This window comes from Physella acuta, unplaced genomic scaffold, assembly GCF_028476545.2.
Source record: "Physella acuta isolate Inbredline_101_S28 unplaced genomic scaffold, ASM2847654v3 ptg002431l, whole genome shotgun sequence".
In the NCBI taxonomy this organism is placed as follows: domain Eukaryota; kingdom Metazoa; phylum Mollusca; class Gastropoda; family Physidae; genus Physella; species Physella acuta.
Window position 1 is genome coordinate 9,863 of NW_026733917.1, and position 18,986 is coordinate 28,848.

Sequence of the window (18,986 nt, forward strand, 5' to 3'; positions counted from 1 at the left end):
ATATTATATGATCGTAAAGCTCATCAGCGTATTGATGACAGTCGGCGACTCGTGCTACTTTTTATTTTATGGACTAATAATTAGTTTTTTAAAAAAAACGCCGTTAAATTCAGAATGTAAGGCGACAATGGAAAATTTCAAATAGGAATTGTTCTTGCAATGAGTAGTATGACGTATGTTATAGGCCAACACTACGGATATCTAAACCAATGTGAACTCAGTGACCCCTCGACTGTGTGTGTGTCAGGATTTTTTCTCCCGCGAACAAGAAAACGTAAGCGGCCGACGGGTGACGATGTTTAGAATTAGCATATTTCTTGAATATTTTTTTTAAAATCTACATTTTATCAATGTAATATCTAGAAGAAAAGAACAATTTTAAAAATATGATCCGTAATTGATCTAGGTGAGCCTAGATCTCGATGTTTAGTAATATCTTGTCTTCTCGCACATCTCAAACAAAATGCCTCGATATCTCGCTATTTAGGCATTTAGCCGTAATACCGCCTCAGCAAATATGTCTCGCCAGACTGCGCGATGAGACTTTCAATGATTTAGGCCACGCCCTTTTTTTTTCTCTACGGACAACACCGACTCGCGGGGTCAATAGTTCACAATATAAACACGACTGCCGCCAGCCATGACAAGAGGGGGAGGGGGGATTGTTACGGAAGAGGCTGAGAACCTTAGAACCGGATAACACACTGAAATACTGAAATATAACTAGCTAAATTAAAATATATAACTCAGACCGGGAACATAAAGTTAAGTTACCACCAGAAATTATTTTTTTTACACTAAAGTCGATTTTGATCTCTACTGAAATCAAAACCGTAATTTTGCAGCATAATCGTAATTCCGTAACCTGGGTGTCAAAATCGTAAAGTTACGGGCAAAACCGTACAAGTAGGCAGCCCTGATAATCTGTACGTTTTTAAATTTTAAATCTAAGGTTGAAACACTTATTGAGGACTAATTACATTAGTTATTAAAAGTTTGTTCATTTTTAAACTTATAACTTAAATGCCATTTTTTTGTAAATTAATTTTAGAAAATTTATATGAAATGAACTTTTCCAATATTACAACTTTTAGCAAAGTGTCAAAGTACAATGTTTTAAAAAAAATGAACTTGATAAAATCCCATCGATAGGAGCTAATGGGGTAAGATGTATATTTAATAATTCAATCACATCAGAAATAAATAAAAACTACAATCATGTAAGGGAGTTAATCGCATGGAATATACAATTTTAATTACATTATTACCAGTAATAATGTAAGTACAATACTAACATAGAGCTGGGACATACTAGTAATACACTTCATAAACTGTATTTTTATTTTTGAAAACATGTAATAAAAGATAAGTGTCGTGTTTGAATTTACAATTGCATATTGGAAATTTAGTGCACAATAGGTCACGGAGTGCGATCTTGTTACGTAGAATACAGCAGCTGTTACGGACAGGGGGCGCTTTTATCAGTCGCAGGCTTGTCGTCTGCGCGACTGATTTGCATGTCTAATCGTCTGCTTCTAGTCTGTACACTCGCGTGACCCCGTGTATTTGACAGACTGTTGGTATATATTTTTTATCCTGTGAAGGGGTCGTCCATAAAGGACGTTGCACTCTGCACTCTAGGGGTTGTGGGGCGGGGAAGGTGGGTCAGTAATTTTGCGACGATGTGCGATGAGGGGGAGGGGGTGTTCATATAGGGTGACATCACACTTTTGCATTTAAAAAGTAATTATAATTTTTAGCCGTTATTTCGCGATTTAGAAAACTGAAGTTGATTAAAATGATGACTGAGAAGCGTCAATATTTTAGAAACAAGTCGATATTTAAAAAAAAAAATCTAACTGCAATTTTGAAGGGGGGGGGGGTGGGTTTCTATGCTGAGGTGTGACGTCATATAGGGGGAATGTGGACTTTGTGGCGATGTGTGATGGAGGGGAGTGTTAGGAAAAGTTAAGACGCCTGGGCAAAGTGCTGACCACTATTTCCCTTCATGTGCGAGGTCACAGAAACAGGTGAACTCTACTTCATTTGTCCAGCCGCCTTTACTTTCCCTAGCGTGAGTTAGGTACCCATCAGAGCTGGGTGCACTCTAGGACGGTCTACTGACGTGAACCCGGATTCGAACTCGAGACATACGGGCTAGCCGTCTAGCTATCTAAGGCTAAGCCACTTCTTCCCATTCTAGGAACTGCTAAACTGAAAAGTCCGGAGTTCCAACCCCCGGGCAGATGAGGGTCGATAGCTGGGTACAGAGACAACTCCAAAATCAAAAAACAACTGCCTTGTAGTTTGTTCTTGGTTGGACAAAGGCTATGGAAGCAAATCCAAAAAATAATAGCAGACTGAAATCGGAGTCAACGGCTTATATGGCGCATAACAAGTTGACACGTAGACTTAATTGTGCTGGAGGGAATCACTTCCAACACTAGCATTAAGAACAAAGAAGAAGCAGATTAAACAAAATAACAAATAATACAATTTTGAGTTCAAAAAATTACTGTATTGACCATCCAAAAACTAAGATATGTAACTATAAATAATTGTTAGCCTTTTTATCTTTTAAATAGCCATTACTTTAGATAAGGTTTAAAAATGCCTGGATACACCCTACCTAACACAAGATCAAATGATGTTTAACAAGAAAGATAGCAATGGCTTAAATTAGATCATAAATAATTATTTCTCCATTGTTAGTAGCATGTAAAACATTTAACACAACGATATTTCATAATATCAATCAATATAAACTGAGATTGCATCAAGTAATAAATATTTACACACACAACATGTATATACACTAATGAATGTATAACTAGGAATGATACATTTTGTAAACAACAATTTAAAGAAAAAATACCTAACCCAAACAGCAATAATGTTTTTAAAATATTCTCTGTCATTTCACAGTCACCAAAGTTATTTTTATTTTATAAGTTAATAAATAATTAATACAATTCTCATATTACACCAAAAGGGAAACATTTTTTTAAAAAAATATTTGTACTTGATTTAAGCCCAAAGCACCTATGCGAAACTAAAAAAGAATTTGTTAACTAAATAACTAATTAATACAATTTACACATTACACCAAAAAAGAAACAATTTAAAAAAAAAAAAATTGTACTTGATTTAAGCCCAAAGCATCTATGCGAAACTAAAAAAAGAATTTGTCAACTAAATATGCCCAATCCTAACTCCAAACTACCTATATGTGACATATGTAATAGCAAAATGGTTATAGTAATAATTATGTTTGAAGAGTAGGTCACACATCACTGCATGGATTTGATAACAATTTTGTCAAAGATTAAACAAATATATCAGCAGTTAACATGCATGTTTATTTTTGCAGGGTCACTGTAAAGATGTTAGAAAATAGTATAAACAGTTAAATAGTTGCACATAAATTGTTTACAAATACATTTGTCTGGTAAATTTATACACAAAAACACCGGTCCGATATATACATAAATATATAAATATATATAAAGTTGGTCAATAATTGACATTGGGAATCGTGGTCAAAAGTATAAAAAGCAAGAGTGGTTATGGTCTAAAGTGAAGTTAATTTTACATTAAATTGGTAACATTAATATATTTTAACCCAAAATGGATGTTATTTAACACCAAATTTTCAAAATATTTTAACTATTAGAATAATAAATGTCCTTCTTGTGTAATCAATCAATTCATATTCAATTTTACAGTCCTAAAACTAAAAGAATTTTACATTTTCTACGCCAAAATAAATGGGAGGTAACTGAATAAATATTTTTCCCAAAAAATTTCAAGGTTATCTAACTTGATTTGGTGAAGTACCCTGACAGTAATGCTGAAATGTTTACATTTTGGTTTCACAACTCACACAACAAACAGCAGCAGTAATTTTTTATCATGTAACCAACACAAAGTACCACTATGGAACTAGCTTATAGATTAAAATTATACATTTTTGCCATTTTTTTTGCTCTTGCAGTTAAGCCAGCAATCAAACTTCAAAGAATATTGAGTCACAATTGTATGTCTACAAAAACAGACTGTGTGCATCACATATTTCTAACATAAAACAAACCAAGTCTGCTTACCAATCTAACCTATATGAATGAAATTTACACTAATCTATACGCTAGCAACTTAGTTTTGTAGCAATTCCTGGCAGTTTTTGGTAAATGAGCAATTACTACTAAGTTGTATAATCTAAAACAAGAAAGTTGAACATTATTTTTCATAAATTAAATTATAGCAAAAATTATAGTAAACTAAAGTACATTTTTATCAAGTTTTAAAATTAATCCCTAAAACCACAGAAACAAAAATGAAGTTGCTCCATAGGTTGCGAACCACAGCATGAGACAAACTAGAAATATATTTTTAAATGTTGGCGTTATTTCCATTGAAAAAGAAAAGTTTAAGTATTATGGGATTAAAATTACGAATGCCCTTACAATATAATTATTGTGAGAATTCTATAAATTAATTCAGACTCGTGTCCATAAATTCTTACAGACTTCTCTGGACGGGGTTGTGAAATAGAAAATATATACTTTAACCAGTGTACACCCTCCCTCCCTATGCTCCCTCTAAGCTGCGCGGTTGCGCAGTAGATTTTAACTGCCGCGCAGTGATTTTGTACAATACATATATCCTTGTATAAGACTTTTACAACACCGCGCACACAAAATATACATTGCACACGATCTTTTTCCCCTTAGAGGGAACATTGCTCCCTCCCCTCTGAATGAAACACTGCAGTTGTCTAGGCTGCACAAAGAGAACAGAATGCTGGGAAGGTTGTAGCTGAGCAAGGGTCTCTGGCAATCAATAGAGGTAATATCATCTCATCAACACCATAACAACCACTGCAGTTCTTGTACCAGAGGGTATACAAATAAATATACATATCATTTGCAAAGGAAAATTTCATTTTAACTATTTTCTAATTAGATTTTATAATTAGGGAATGTGGAGAGATGGTTTTTCAAAATAAAAATGAATTAAGTGCTATGTGTGATAATTCCCCTCCTCCAAAAAACTGGGAAGTTAGTTAATTTTACGGGGTCGGCATGGTCGAGTCAGTAAAGCTCATAGTTGCTAAACCGAAAAGTCTCGAGTTCGAACCATCGGGCAGATGAGGCTCGTTAGCTGGGGACAGCCACTCTTCTAGGAGAGACAACTCCAAAATCAAACAACAGCTGCCTTGTAGTTTGTTCTTGGTTGGACAAAGGCTATGGAAGCAAATCCAAAAAGAAAAGCAGGCTGAAATCGGAGTCAATGGCCTCAATGGCGCATAACCAGTTGACACGTATCCTTGATTGTGTCGGAGGGGGATACCTTCAAAAACTAAACTTAAGAATGAAGAAGTTAATTTTACAGAAAATATGGAACTTAGTAAACTCATTACAAATTGTTTACAATTAAAGTTTACCTTTTCAAGGTACTTTTAAAAAAGTAATACTGAAGAAAGACAAATGTTAACAGAATAAAGAAATAAATACATAAATGCCAATTAGTGGACCACAACATTTTGTACAAAATTCACAGGTCAACTGGTCAGTAAAGTTGGTCCTAATGTACACTATATACAAGTAAATATACACTTCCGATGATATAGAATGAAATATCAGATTACATATTGGCTTAACATCTGGAAATCTGCACTGGCCATTACACCTTGAAGTACAACAGAACTCACTAAAGCTTTTTGACTTGCGGTAAGAATTTACATACCAAAGCTTGAGGACATTGCTAATACATCACTCAACAAAGCTTAAGGACATTGCTAATACATCACTCAACAAAGCTCAAAGACATTGCTAATACATCACTCAACAAAGCTCAAAGACATTGCTAATACATCACTCAACAAAACTTAAAGCCTCCAGATCATATGGGTCCACATCACTCAACAAAGTTTAAAGACATTTCTTATACATCACTCAACAAATCCTCTAGGTCCACATCACTCAACAAAGCTCAAAGACATTGCTAATAAATCACTCAACAGAGCTCAAAGACATTGCTAATACATCACTCAACAGAGCTCAATGATATTGCTAATACATCACTCAACAGAGCTCAATGATATTGCTAATACATCACTCAACAAAGCTTAAAGCCTCCAGATCATGTGGGTTCACATCACTCAACAAAGCTTAAAGATATCGCTAATACATCACTCAACAAAGCTTGAGGACATTGCTAATACATCACTCAACAAAGGCTATAGATTCACATCACTCAACAAAGCTCATTGACATTGCTAAAACATCACTCAACAAAGCTTAAAGCCTCCAGGTCATAAGGGTCCACATCTTGTAGCTTGAGGTAGGACTTGAGAGGACTGGGCAGGGGCAGACAATCTATGACGCTGAGGATTTCTCTGTGTTGGTTTACCTCAAACAGGTGGGCGCGCAACCCCTGGCAAGAGAGAAAATTGTCCACAGGTAAACACACGACTACCTGATATAAACCCATGTACATCAATATGATATACATTTGGAAAACACCTGTAAATTAATCATGGAGAAGAACTGTATAAGAAGAAGCTAAGGCAGCTGGGCTCACGTGGGTGCGGATAAGGAGAGCTGCCCAAAATAGAGTCCCGTGGAGAGGTGTGATTGCAGTCTTTTGCTCCCCCCGGACAACAATAAATAAGTCAAGTCAGTCAAGTGTGGAAAAAACTATAAATTAATTTAATAAATGGCTCCATCTATATATATAATTCTCTTCTTGGAGACGTTAGAAAACGTTGTAAGCGCACCTAGCAGTCCTGTCTCTACCTCTCTAGGCATAACGCAACCCCCCCCCCCCCCCCCCACACCCACATGGTCTGGTGAGCTGTGGTTCACATTAAATGTTTATAATCGTAGAGCCGGGTTTAGTGACGCCTATTAGGGGCAGATAATTTAGTTTGAAACTATTTTAAAGTTTGGGGAGGTAACTAAGAGGATGCTTTCACTGGGGGGGGGGGGGGGTTTAGTGTTTTAAAGCAAATATTTTCAGACATTGGTACTGTCGAATTCACAAATTATGAATTACTGAAAAGTAGAAAATAAAACTAAATAGCAGCGTGTTATACGCCGCGGGTCGGCTCATATAGTCTAATAGACCATTGGATGATTGCACATTGGAAGTTCAAGCTTGGGAGGTAAGATGAGAACAGCCAGATGTTGCACATGTAATATCTGTGTGAACAGCCCATGTAAATTAATGTGAAATATGTGTGGGAAAAACACTAAAAATTAATGTGATTTATGTGAGGAAAAAACCACCTAGATCAAAGTGATGGATGCTGAAAAACACTATAAATTAATTAGATACATGTGTGAAACAGTGAAATGAAATTAGATATGTGTGAACACCTCTGTAAATTAATATGATATCTGTGTCAGTGGCGTCCAACTTGGTGGGGTACCCCAGGATGACACCCCCCCCCAACCCAGCTACCATATCTGATGTACTAAATCTATAGAAAAATTTGGTGACTTTTCCATTGTAGATAATGCCACCCAGTGCCTTAAGATACATAAAACTTTAAGAAGTTTAAAACTTTATGAAACTAACTGGAAAAGCAGACATCTTTTAAATAAGTTATATTTCATTTTGGTGTCACCCCTTTGTATAGTGTCCCCCATTTGGGTCTGACCCCTCCCCCCCACCCTCTTGCCTAATGATGTCATTAAAGTAAAAAGTAAAGTTCCATGGGGCAAGTGAAGCAGAGTGCAACTGTTTCTGTGATCTCTGCATATGAAGAGATACTGTGGTCATCACTATGCCCAGCCAGCTTTACTTTCCCAAACATGAGCTAGGTACCCATCAGAGTTGGGTGGACTCAGGTACGTTCTAATGACTTGAACCCTCACCTTTCTAGTACAGGCCAACAAGGAGGGCACTGTCCTATATGTGATGATCATAAACTCATGGAGTTTGTCCTGGAGGTGATCTTTCCCAGGTAAAATGATCCAGGTCTCATCCCTCAAGTCCCAGCCTGCCTTCACCAGGTACATGGCCTCTTGCAGGAAACCAGAATAGGCCAGCCAAAACAAAGGGGACTTCCTGGGATTAAAGGTAAGAAAATGTGAGGGGAGATAAATATGGAAAAATTTAATAAAATTTAATAACAAAATGTGAGGGGAGATAAATATGTAAAAATTTAATAAAATTTAATAACAAAACGAGAGGGGAGATAAATATGTAAAAATGTAATGACAAAATGTGAGGGGAGATAAATATGTAAAAATTTAATACAATTTAATAACAAAATGAGAGGGGAGATAAATATGTAAAAATTTAATAAAATTCAATAACAAAATGAGAGAGGAGATGAATATGTAAAAACTTATAAAAATTTAATAACAAAATGTGATGGGAGATGAATATGTAAAAATTTAATAAAAATTTATAACAAAATGAGAGAGGAGATGAATATGTAAAAATTTAATAAAATGTATAACAAAATGAGAGAGGAGATGAATATGTAAAAATTTAATAAAATTTAATAACAAAATGTGAGGAGAGATAAATATGTAAAAATTTAATTAAATTTAATAACAAAATGAGAGGGAAGATAAATAAGACAAAAAAGAAGCTAAACTAAACAATCTGCAAATCTTTGTAAAAATAAAAAAAAAAGGAATATGCAAAAAAAATTATGGGGAAATGAGGTTAATAAAATATTAGTGGATTCCTTGCAAAAAAAAAAAGTTAAATGTTTATAAATAACAGCATGTTTTGAAAAAACCAGTAATAAGTTGATTTGCTAGGTCTAAAGAGGAATCTTTTGTATTTTACTTCAAATAATATACCAAATGTTCCATTGGGTTCCAAAAGTTTATACAACAAAAATGGTTAAATGGATAAAATTAATTCAAAACAAGACTTATAATGTGTGAATACTAAAGGGCAGGAGCAGGGAGTGTGATTTACTTTCCCATTGACATTGCCAATACATCACTCAACAAAACTTAATGCCTCCAAGTCTGGCTCCAGGTTAAATTCAAAGGGGACAAGCGGAGGAGGGGGGGGTGGGGGGTGAATTACTTTCCCATAGTGTACTGACTTACTTTCCTACAATGTACTGACTTACTTTCCCATAGTGTACTGGCTTACTTTCCCATAGTGTACTGACTTACTTTCCCATAGTGTACTGACTTACTTTCCCATAGTGTACTGACTTACTTTCCCATAGTGTACTGACTTACTTTCCCATAGTGTACTGACTTACTTTTCCATAGTGTACTGACTTACTTTCCCATAGTGTACTGATTTACTTTCCCAGTGTACTGACTTACTTTCCCATAGTGTACTGACTTACTTTCCCATAGTGTACTGACTTACTTTCCCATAGTGTACTGACTTACTTTCCCATAGTGTACGGACTTACTTTCCCATAGTGTACTGACTTACTTTCCCATAGTGTACTGACTTACTTTCCCATAGTGTACTGACTTACTTTCCCATAGTGTACTGACTTACTTTCCCATAGTGTACTGACTTACTTTCCCATAGTGTACTGACTTACTTTCCCATAGTGTACTGACTTACTTTCCCATAGTGTACTGACTTACTTTCCCATAGTGTACTGACTTACTTTCCCATAGTGTACTGACTTACTTTCCCATAGTGTACTGACTTACTTTCCCATAGTGTACTGACTTACTTTCCCATAGTGTACTGACTTACTTTCCCATAGTGTACTGACTTTCCCACAGTGTACTGGCTTACTTTCCCACAGTGTACTGACTTACTTTCCCATAGTGTACTGGCTTACTTTCCTATAGTGTACTGACTTACTTTCCCATAGTGTACTGACTTACTTTCCCATAGTGTACTGACTTACTTTCCCATAGTGTACTGACTTACTTTCCCATAGTGTACTGACTTACTTTCCCATAGTGTACTGACTTTCCCACAGTGTACTGGCTTACTTTCCCACAGTGTACTGACTTACTTTCCCATAGTGTACTGACTTACTTTCCCATACTGTACTGACTTACTTTCCCATAGTGTACTGACTTTCCCACAGTGTACTGACTTACTTTCCCATAGTGTACTGACTTACTTTCCCATAGTGTACTGACTTACTTTCCCATACTGTACTGACTTACTTTCCCATAGTATACTGACTTACTTTCCCATAGTGTACTGACTTACTTTCCCACAGTGTACTGACTTACTTTCCCATAGTGTACTGACTTACTTTCCCATAGTGTACTGACTTACTTTCCCATAGTGTACTGACTTACTTTCCCATAGTGTAGGCCTACTGACTTACTTTCCCATAGTGCACTGACTTACTTTCCCATAGTGTAGGCCTACTGACTTACTTTCCCATAGTGTACTGACTTACTTTCCCATAGTGTACTGACTTACTTTCCCATAGTGTACTGACTTACTTTCCCATAGTGTACTGACTTACTTTCCCAGTGTACTGATTTACTTTCCCAGTGTACTGACTTACTTTCCAACAGTGTACTGATTTACTTTCCCATAGTGTACTGACTTACTTTCCCATAGTGTACTGACTTACTTTCCCATAGTGTACTTAATTTCCCATAGTGTACTGACTTACTTTCCCATAGTGTACTGACTTACTTTCCCATAGTGTACTGGTCTGGCCCCAGATAGGAACCAGCCTGACACAGCAGCTGTATACAGGGCAGGGAGTGGTTCCTCCTGATGACCCCAGATATCAGGCACCTCTGCAAGGGGGTGAAGTTCCCGTCGTCCCGCTGGTCAAGACGACCTCCGCCCTCAAGAAGGGCTCTCACAATTTTGTCCACAGGTTCCCCGGCTGTCAGGGGAAAAAAAAATTTCAGTTAGAATTGACAGAGAGTAAAAGTAAAGTTTACCTTTCAAACCTGACAGTCTATAGGGCAAGTGAAGTAGAGTTCACCTGTTTCTGTGACCTTGGCATATGAAGAGATAGTGTGGCCAGCACTATGCTCAGCCGCCTTTACTTTCCCTAACGTGAGTTAGGTACCCATCAGAGTTGGGTGGACTCAGGGACGGTCTACTGACTTGAACCCGGATTGGAACTCGAGATTTACGGGTTAGCAGTCCAGCTCTCTACCGCTAGACCACTCCGTCCCACATTGACAGAGAGAGGATAGAACAATTAGAGCTATGTTAGTTTACATAAGCAAGCATACTGATATCAGAAAACATATGGACCCCCACACTATATGATGGAGAGTGGGAGGAGTGGGGATCTTGTATGGGCTATGTTATCATACACAAACCAGCATACTGATTTCATAAACATATGGACCCCAACACTATATGATAAAGAATGGGGGGAGGAGGGGTCTTGTAACTCTCATGATTTGACAGACAGATGATAGAATCATCAGAGCTATGTTATCGTACACAAGCCAGCATACTAATATCAGAACATATAAAATTAAACATCTATATTTTAAACACACTATAGATCATTATGGAGGGTGGGTAAGGGGAAGGGGGGTCTTAAAATCCATTAAAATCCAGCCCTAAAGCATTGGTAAAAGACTACTATCTCAACATACTGTATAATCAGCTTCATATATATATATATATTTTTTTTTTGGAATTAAGGTCTTCAGATATATTAGACCATTTAGTTGAACTAGACTACCTAGAAAACATTTTGCTATTTTACCTAAGCATTATTTTCTTACTTTGTGCATCCAATGGTTAGTTATTATCAAGTAATTCTTGTAAAAGTTTTATTTTCAGCATTTTAGTATTTAGAAATCGTAAAAACAAAATAGTAACTATATATTTTACAACTGCTGCCATGTTTACTCTCTCCTATACGTAGGCACATACTTTTATCAATTCGCTATTCTTACAATCAACATAAAAACAAAACCATAAAATTTAAGAACGTACTCATCTTTAGATGAACCAGGTGTAACGGGGTTTGACCTTTGGCATCGGGCAGCGTGGTGTCCCCGCCTAGCTCAATGAGCTTTTTAATGGCTTCCAGTTTCCCAAAGGTCACGGCAAACATGAGCGGCGTCTGCAGAGTTTTCTGGGACCTGGCATTGATCTCAGCGCCAGAGTGGACCAGGTACTCGATGAGCTCAAGGTTGCCCTGATGAGAGTGGAGAATGTGAGGACCAGTCAAATGATGGGCATTTAGTAGGTCTAGACATAGGAGAGGACATCTAGAGGACCAGTCAAATGATGGGCATTTAGTAGGTCTAGACATAGGAGAGGACATCTAGAGGACCAGTCAAATGAGAGGACTTTTGGTAGGACGAAATAAGAGTGGACATCTAGAGGACCAGGCAAGTGAAAGGACATCTAGTAGGACTAGACATAGGAGAGGACATCTAGAGGACCAGGCACATGAGAGGACATTTAATATGTCTAGACATAGGAGAGGACCAGGCAAATGAGAGGACATTAAGTAGGACTAGGCATTAGAGAGTACTACATGTGTGTAATCACTTATGGTGTCACAGAACTTTTGCATACTAAAGTACCACTAGACCAAACAATCCATTAAGCAGATTTAGTAGAGTTGATGTTTCTTAACCTCGGCATATGAAGGGATGGTGTGGTCAGCACTATGCCCAGCCGCATTTACTTTCCTCAATGTAAGTGAGGTACCCATCCGAGCTGGTTGGACTCAAGGACGTCCTACAGTCATAAGTCCAAACCCAGATCCGAACTCAAGACTTTCGGGCTAGCAGCCAAATGCTCTAACATTCTACCACATCCCCTCCCCTACACCTCCACCCACCCAAAATATAACATAACAGGGTAGCAAACACAAATACCAAACGTATGTAAAGTAATTCTTAAATTATTGTATCTCACTAGTAATTCTTAAATTATTGTATCTCACTAAGCTTATAGAAAAACCAATCAGGATGTCAACACATCTCCCACCTTGTAGCTTGCCCGGTGTAGAGGTGTGTAGCCACTGCTGTCCACAGCCAGGACATTGGCGCCCTGCTCTATCAGGAACTTGGCTATGGTCACCTGGTTCTCTGAGACTGCCGCAAACAGCGGCGTCTGGCCGTGGGCGTCCGTGACCTCCAGGGAAGCGCCGTGCTGGACGAGGGTCGCGATACAACGCAGGAATCCTTTTTCGCAGGCTAGGTGCATTGGGTACCTACCGCTTGCATCGGCAATGTTCAGCTTTGCGTCATAGCGGCAAAGAAGATCTACCTAGTAGAACAATCAAATTACATATTATTTAGCAATAAAAAAAAAATATGGTAAAATTAGATCTACCTAGTAGAACAATCAAATTACATATTATTTAGCAATAAAAAAAAAAATATGGTAAATTAGATCTACCTAGTAGAACAATCAAATTACATATAATTTAGCAATAAAAAAAAACAATAAAATATGGTAAAATTAGATCTACCTAGTTGAACAATCAAATTACATATTATTTAGCAATAAAAAAAAAATATGGTAAAATTAGATCTACCTAGTAGAACAATCAAATTACATATAATTTAGCAATAAAAAAAAACAATAAAATATGGTAAAATTAGATCTACCTAGTTGAACAATCAAATTACATATTATTTAGCAATAAAAAAAAACAATAAAATATGGTAAAATTATATCTACCTAGTAGAACAATCAAATTACATATTATTTAGCAATAAAAAAAAATATGGTAAAATTAGATCTACCTAGTAGAACAATCAAATTACATATTATTTAGCAATAAAAAAAAAACAAAATTGGTAAAATTAGATCTACCTAGTTGAACAATCAAATTACATATTATTTAGCAATAAAAAAAAACAATAAAATATGGTAAAATTATATCTACCTAGTAGAACAATCAAATTACATATTATTTAGCAATAAAAAACAACAATAAAATATGGTAAAATTAGATCTACCTAGTATAACAATCAAATTACATATTATTTAGCATTTAAAAAAACAATAAAATATGGTAAAATTAGATCTACCTAGTATAACAATCAAATTACATATTATTTAGCAATAAAAATAACAATAAAATATGGTAAAATTATATCTACCTAGTATAACAATCAAATTACATATTATTTAGCAATTAAAAAAAAAACAATAAAATATGGTAAAATTTTATATGCCATATTTAACAAGATATGGAATGGTGTGGTGGAATGGTAGTGCACGACTGCTGACCCTAAAGTATTAAGATTTAAATCCCTGGCTTGTGAACGTAGGTTGTCCTTGAGTCTACCCAGCTGTAATGGGTACCTGACTCACATTAGGTAAAGTGAAAGTGGCTAGGCATTGTACTGACTACATTATTCCTTCAAACACAGAGGCCACGGAAACAGGTAAACTCTACTTCACCTATGAAATCAGATATTTTACAAGAACTTGTTCTACTTCCATCATATATTTCTCATTGTATCACCACTATGTCCCTATAAGACAGATGAGGCTCATTAGTTGCTGACAACAACTCATCTAGAAGAGAAAAAAAGTAAAAAAGTAAAAAACGAAACAACTACTGCCTTGCAGATCGTTCTTGGATAGACAAAGCCTATGGAAGCAAATCTAAAAGGCTGAGTTCAGAGCCAATCAGGGGCGGAACTACAGTGCCGCCAGACCCCGCAATGCGGGGGGGACCAGACCAATTGGGGGCCCAAAAATCCTGGCTAAATTATTTTTAAAAAAATTAACAAAAAAAAATAGGTGAAGGTCGAGTTATCTTTCTTCTACAGTTACAAACAAACACGATAGTCGGCAAACGTCTTTGAGAAAAATGCACAAACTATAACTCGAGAGACCGCCAGACATATAGACAACTTCAAAGACGAAGCATCTGAAATTTGACTGCCGGCACGCTTTGAAATCGGGCTGGGGAAATGTTGCGGCGAGGCGACTATCCTTGTGTTCTAGACGATCGGAAAAAGTCGGCACTATTGATGTAGATGTTTATCGGCGCTTTCTTGTCCGCTTCCCTTCCCAACTCTCTCCCCCCCCTGCCCCCAACCCCTCACCTCTACCCCTCACCACACTCTTACTATTACAATAACATGTAATGCATAGATTAACGAACCGTCTATGAACTGTAAACTGACCAGTTCTGCACATTTTATTAAAGACACTAGTCAGTAGTTGTTCATTTACCTGATGAACAGGGGCGGAACTACAGTCCCGCCAGACCCCGCAATGCGCGGGAAGGGGGGGGGGGGGCGGGGCAGGCCGTTTAGGGGCCCACGGCTGACCAAAATTAATTTTTTTTTTAAATTTTGAATTTAATTTTTGCCTTAATATTTGGTTTGTAAAAGAAAAACACTGTAGCTGCGGTACGATTATTTTTATTCTACAGTCACTATACCACGCTCTTCCACAAAAGATAAAATCCATTACACAAACTACAGTGTAAAATATAGGCAACTCTTCAAATTTTGAATGACTTCTTTGACTCGTTGCCCCCCCCCCCCCCTCCCTTTGATAGCTAAAAAGAGGACACGTAACTGTTTGACCGATCCTCCAAAGTGTACTGTGGCGGATGGGGCAGGGGATGGGGACCAAAAAGGGGGTTAAAAAATTGTCGACAATTTTTTTACATATTTAAAACAGTTATTTATAGTTGTATTTTTTAACCATCGTCAAGGCCGAGTTCTATTTCCCTACAATCAAACACACGCTGTCGCCGGCAAAATTCTTTTTAAAAAAACAACAAAGTCCATAGCACGAAAAGCCGCTACATATGAAGTGGGCTTTCATGATGCGCGGTTATTATTTGCGGCATTGATAAGGGACCCGAAATCCATTGTACATTTTTCAATGTTAATATGTGTTTGTGATAGTGGTTGAATTTGTATCCGGTACTATCTTGTATCGTACAAATAATTTTAAAAAATAATATAATACTAGAAACTTCAGTTTTATATACGTTTACTTGTTTTTGATTTTACAAGAAATATAGTAAACTTTTAAGGCCTATACTTCAAATTATCTCCCCTGAGTAAGTTTTACAATGGGCGATGCTGACGTACATAGATCAAGGCGTTTTGTTGTCTCTTTCAAGTTTTTTTTTCCCGAGCCGACCCCTATCCCATCCCTCTTTCTCAACCTCACAAGTATCGAGGAGATAAATGTATCGTTTATGAACTACTTCCTAACCGTACGATTCACCACTTCAGCACATTTTGTCAGACACTAGACAGCACTAGATCTAGTCAACACATATTAATTTACTTTCATAGTATTAGGCACATCTAATTCACAAAACAGGGCAGGTAAGATTATTTTTTATATAATTATTTAGAAATTTATTAGAACGTTTAGAATTAATTGAACATTATTAATAGTCATTGAGGTGGGGGTGTGTGAGGGTCTGGCTTTTTGTTAATCCCCCCTCCCCTAAATCAGAAGGTTATTTTTCCTAGTTCCGCCACTGATACACATGACATGTTGTTGTGATTAGATTTAATTGAATTTTTTTTTTCAAAACCCGATCAGGCCAGAAATGAGTATCCTATGTTCGTATTGTGTATATATATATATATATATATATATATATGGGGGGGGGCCCAAAATTTTTTTTTGCGGGGTGGCCCATTTTTTCTAGTTCCGCCACTGGAGCCAATGGTCCATATGGTGTTAACAAATAATCTTTAATAAGCTTGAAAAGCTGGTTCCAAATTTGTGTTGCCAGAAAGCATATTTTTTAACCAAGGTTGCATATTTATTTAAATTTATGAAATAAGTACAAAATGACTTCCAGTTTTATTAAGGCTAGAAATAGTCAAACAAAGAACTACTAGTAATGTAATAGTATCTTAGCAAACACATTTATTTCTAATTTGGATTAGTAGAGCCAGTGTGTTGTGATTATTGAGGGTGTTATATTTTTTAACATAAATACAATACTACGCTATACACCATAGATAACTATTGTGTATTTTTATCATGGAAAACAATTTGAGCTTTCATTGTTTTACTTTCCCTGGCTATTCCGGTTGACTTCAAGGAGGGGTTTAGGGCGGTTTTTAAAAATAATTTAATTGATAAAATAATTCTAAAGGACTTTTCAACGGCTTATATTCAATACAAAAATATGAAAATCAGTGTAATCGATGATTCCCAAACAGCTATAAGTATTTAAAATGTAACTATAATTTTATCGCTTGCCATATTTTTAAAAAGGTTTTTTTAAAAACAGAATGATTATATAAACTTTTCAAGCCTATTGTATCAGGGGGAAATCCCTTCCAATATTAAATTAAAAATGAAAAAGATAGAAAAAAAAATGTTCTCACCATTTCTGGTTTATCCGTGCTAATGGCTTTATGAAGCGGCGTTTCCCCACCTTTTAGCTTGCTGGTAGTGGCATTGATGTCCCCGCCATGCTCTATAAGGAACTCCATGATCTCTACATGTCCCGCAGCCGCTGTGGCATGCACCGCATTCTCACCAGACTCCGTGCGGCAAGAGTTGATTTGACCACACTGTTTTACAAGCAGCCTGAGAGAATAAGCGAACAAATTTTATTTAGGAAAAATTGTCTGATTTTCAGGAAAAGTGAAAAAAATAAAAAGCTCAGTTTTGAAACACTGTTTTACAAGTAGCCTGACACACCAGAGTATAAAAATATTTATTTAGGAAATACTTATTTACAAATCTTTTCATTTAAATAAAGTGTAAAAGATATGGTTTATGAAACTGTTTTACAATTAGCCTGATAAAACAAGTATAAACATTTAATTTAGGAAAAACTGTTTTACAAGTCTATTTTTTACAAACACTGTTTTACAAGTCTACAATAAAAAGCTTTAAAAAGCTGATTTTTGAAACACTGTTTTACAAGTAGCTTTGGGAAACCAAGTGTAGAAAATTTATTCAGGAAAAAAATTTGCTTTACAAGGCTGTTCTTTTAAAAAAAAGTGTAAAATAGCTCAGTTTTGAAGCACTGTTTTACAAGAAGAATATTGACAAGAGTATAAAAATATTTGTTTTGGAAATACTGATTTACAAGTCTAGTCTAAAAAAAAGTGTAAAAGAGCTGATTTATAAAACTCTGTTTTACAAGTTCATTGGTAAAACAAGTGTAAACAAATTAATTTAGAAAAAACTGTTTTACAAATCTATTCTTTAAAAAAGTTTTAAAAAGCTTATTTTTAAAACACTGTTTTACTGAAGTCTAGAATTTTAAAAGTTCTAAAAAGCTTATTTCTAAAACCCATGATATGCACCTCAAAGACTTCACTTCTCTGTGTGTATCCACTATCTTCCAAGGGGAAGAGAATCCTTATCATATTCTGTACACAACACACAAGGTTATAATGCCTACCTGACGATTTCTGTAAACCCCATGGCACACGCCATATGTAAGGGAGTTCGGCCAAAGTGGTCAGCGCAGTTACTGATGGCCCCAGCTTTCAGCAGCAAGCGAACACACTCCAGGTGGCCGTTGTTGGCCGCGTAGTGTATGGCTCGTCTGTTGTGCTCATCCCCGTAGCTCATGCGAGGGTGGAGGGACAGGAGTTTGGTGAGTACAATGGCGTCACCTTTTGTGGCTGCTTTTAAGGTGCAAATGTTGATGTCTAAGGGAAAACTGTAAATAAAAAAATAAATGTTTTTTTTTGTTTCCCTTTTTAATAGGGCTGGTAATTAGGTCAATAAACAGTTCTATGGCTCATGGAGGTTTTTATTGAGCCGTAGAACTGGTTAGTGACCTACTTACCAGCACTATTATAAATAAATGAACAAACTATTGAATTGAAGTGCAACTGCAAAGTTATTTTAAAAATAAATAGTTAAGTATCTATTTTGCCTTGGTAGACATTAAAGCAGATGAAGTAGAGTTTGCCTTTTTCAGTTTATATATGCAGAGTTCATATTAACAGGTATACAGAATGTTTCCTGAAAAAAAGTTTTTAATTCCTAGTCCAGCGAGTCAGGGTGGTTGGGTGGTAAAACTTATCGTAATGTCTTAAGGAATTTTAGGTTCAAATCTCACTCAGTGTTTCAACTGTATACAGTACTTTGAACACATT

General features: G+C 36.3%; 1 protein-coding gene across 1 annotated transcript; it reads right to left on the reverse strand.

Annotated features, from left to right (window-relative positions):
* Positions 1-5,020: 5,020 nt before the first annotated feature.
* On the reverse strand, positions 5,021-18,544 carry LOC131933267 (ankyrin repeat, PH and SEC7 domain containing protein secG-like; the record flags this gene model as incomplete). The annotated part of the gene is made up of 7 exons (XM_059290051.1): positions 5,021-6,435; positions 7,881-8,073; positions 10,612-10,810; positions 11,890-12,094; positions 12,898-13,179; positions 17,250-17,454; positions 18,281-18,544. Coding segments are annotated over 7 exons (1,498 nt in total), but the record flags the coding sequence as incomplete, so codon positions are not given.
* Positions 18,545-18,986: the final 442 nt, after the last annotated feature.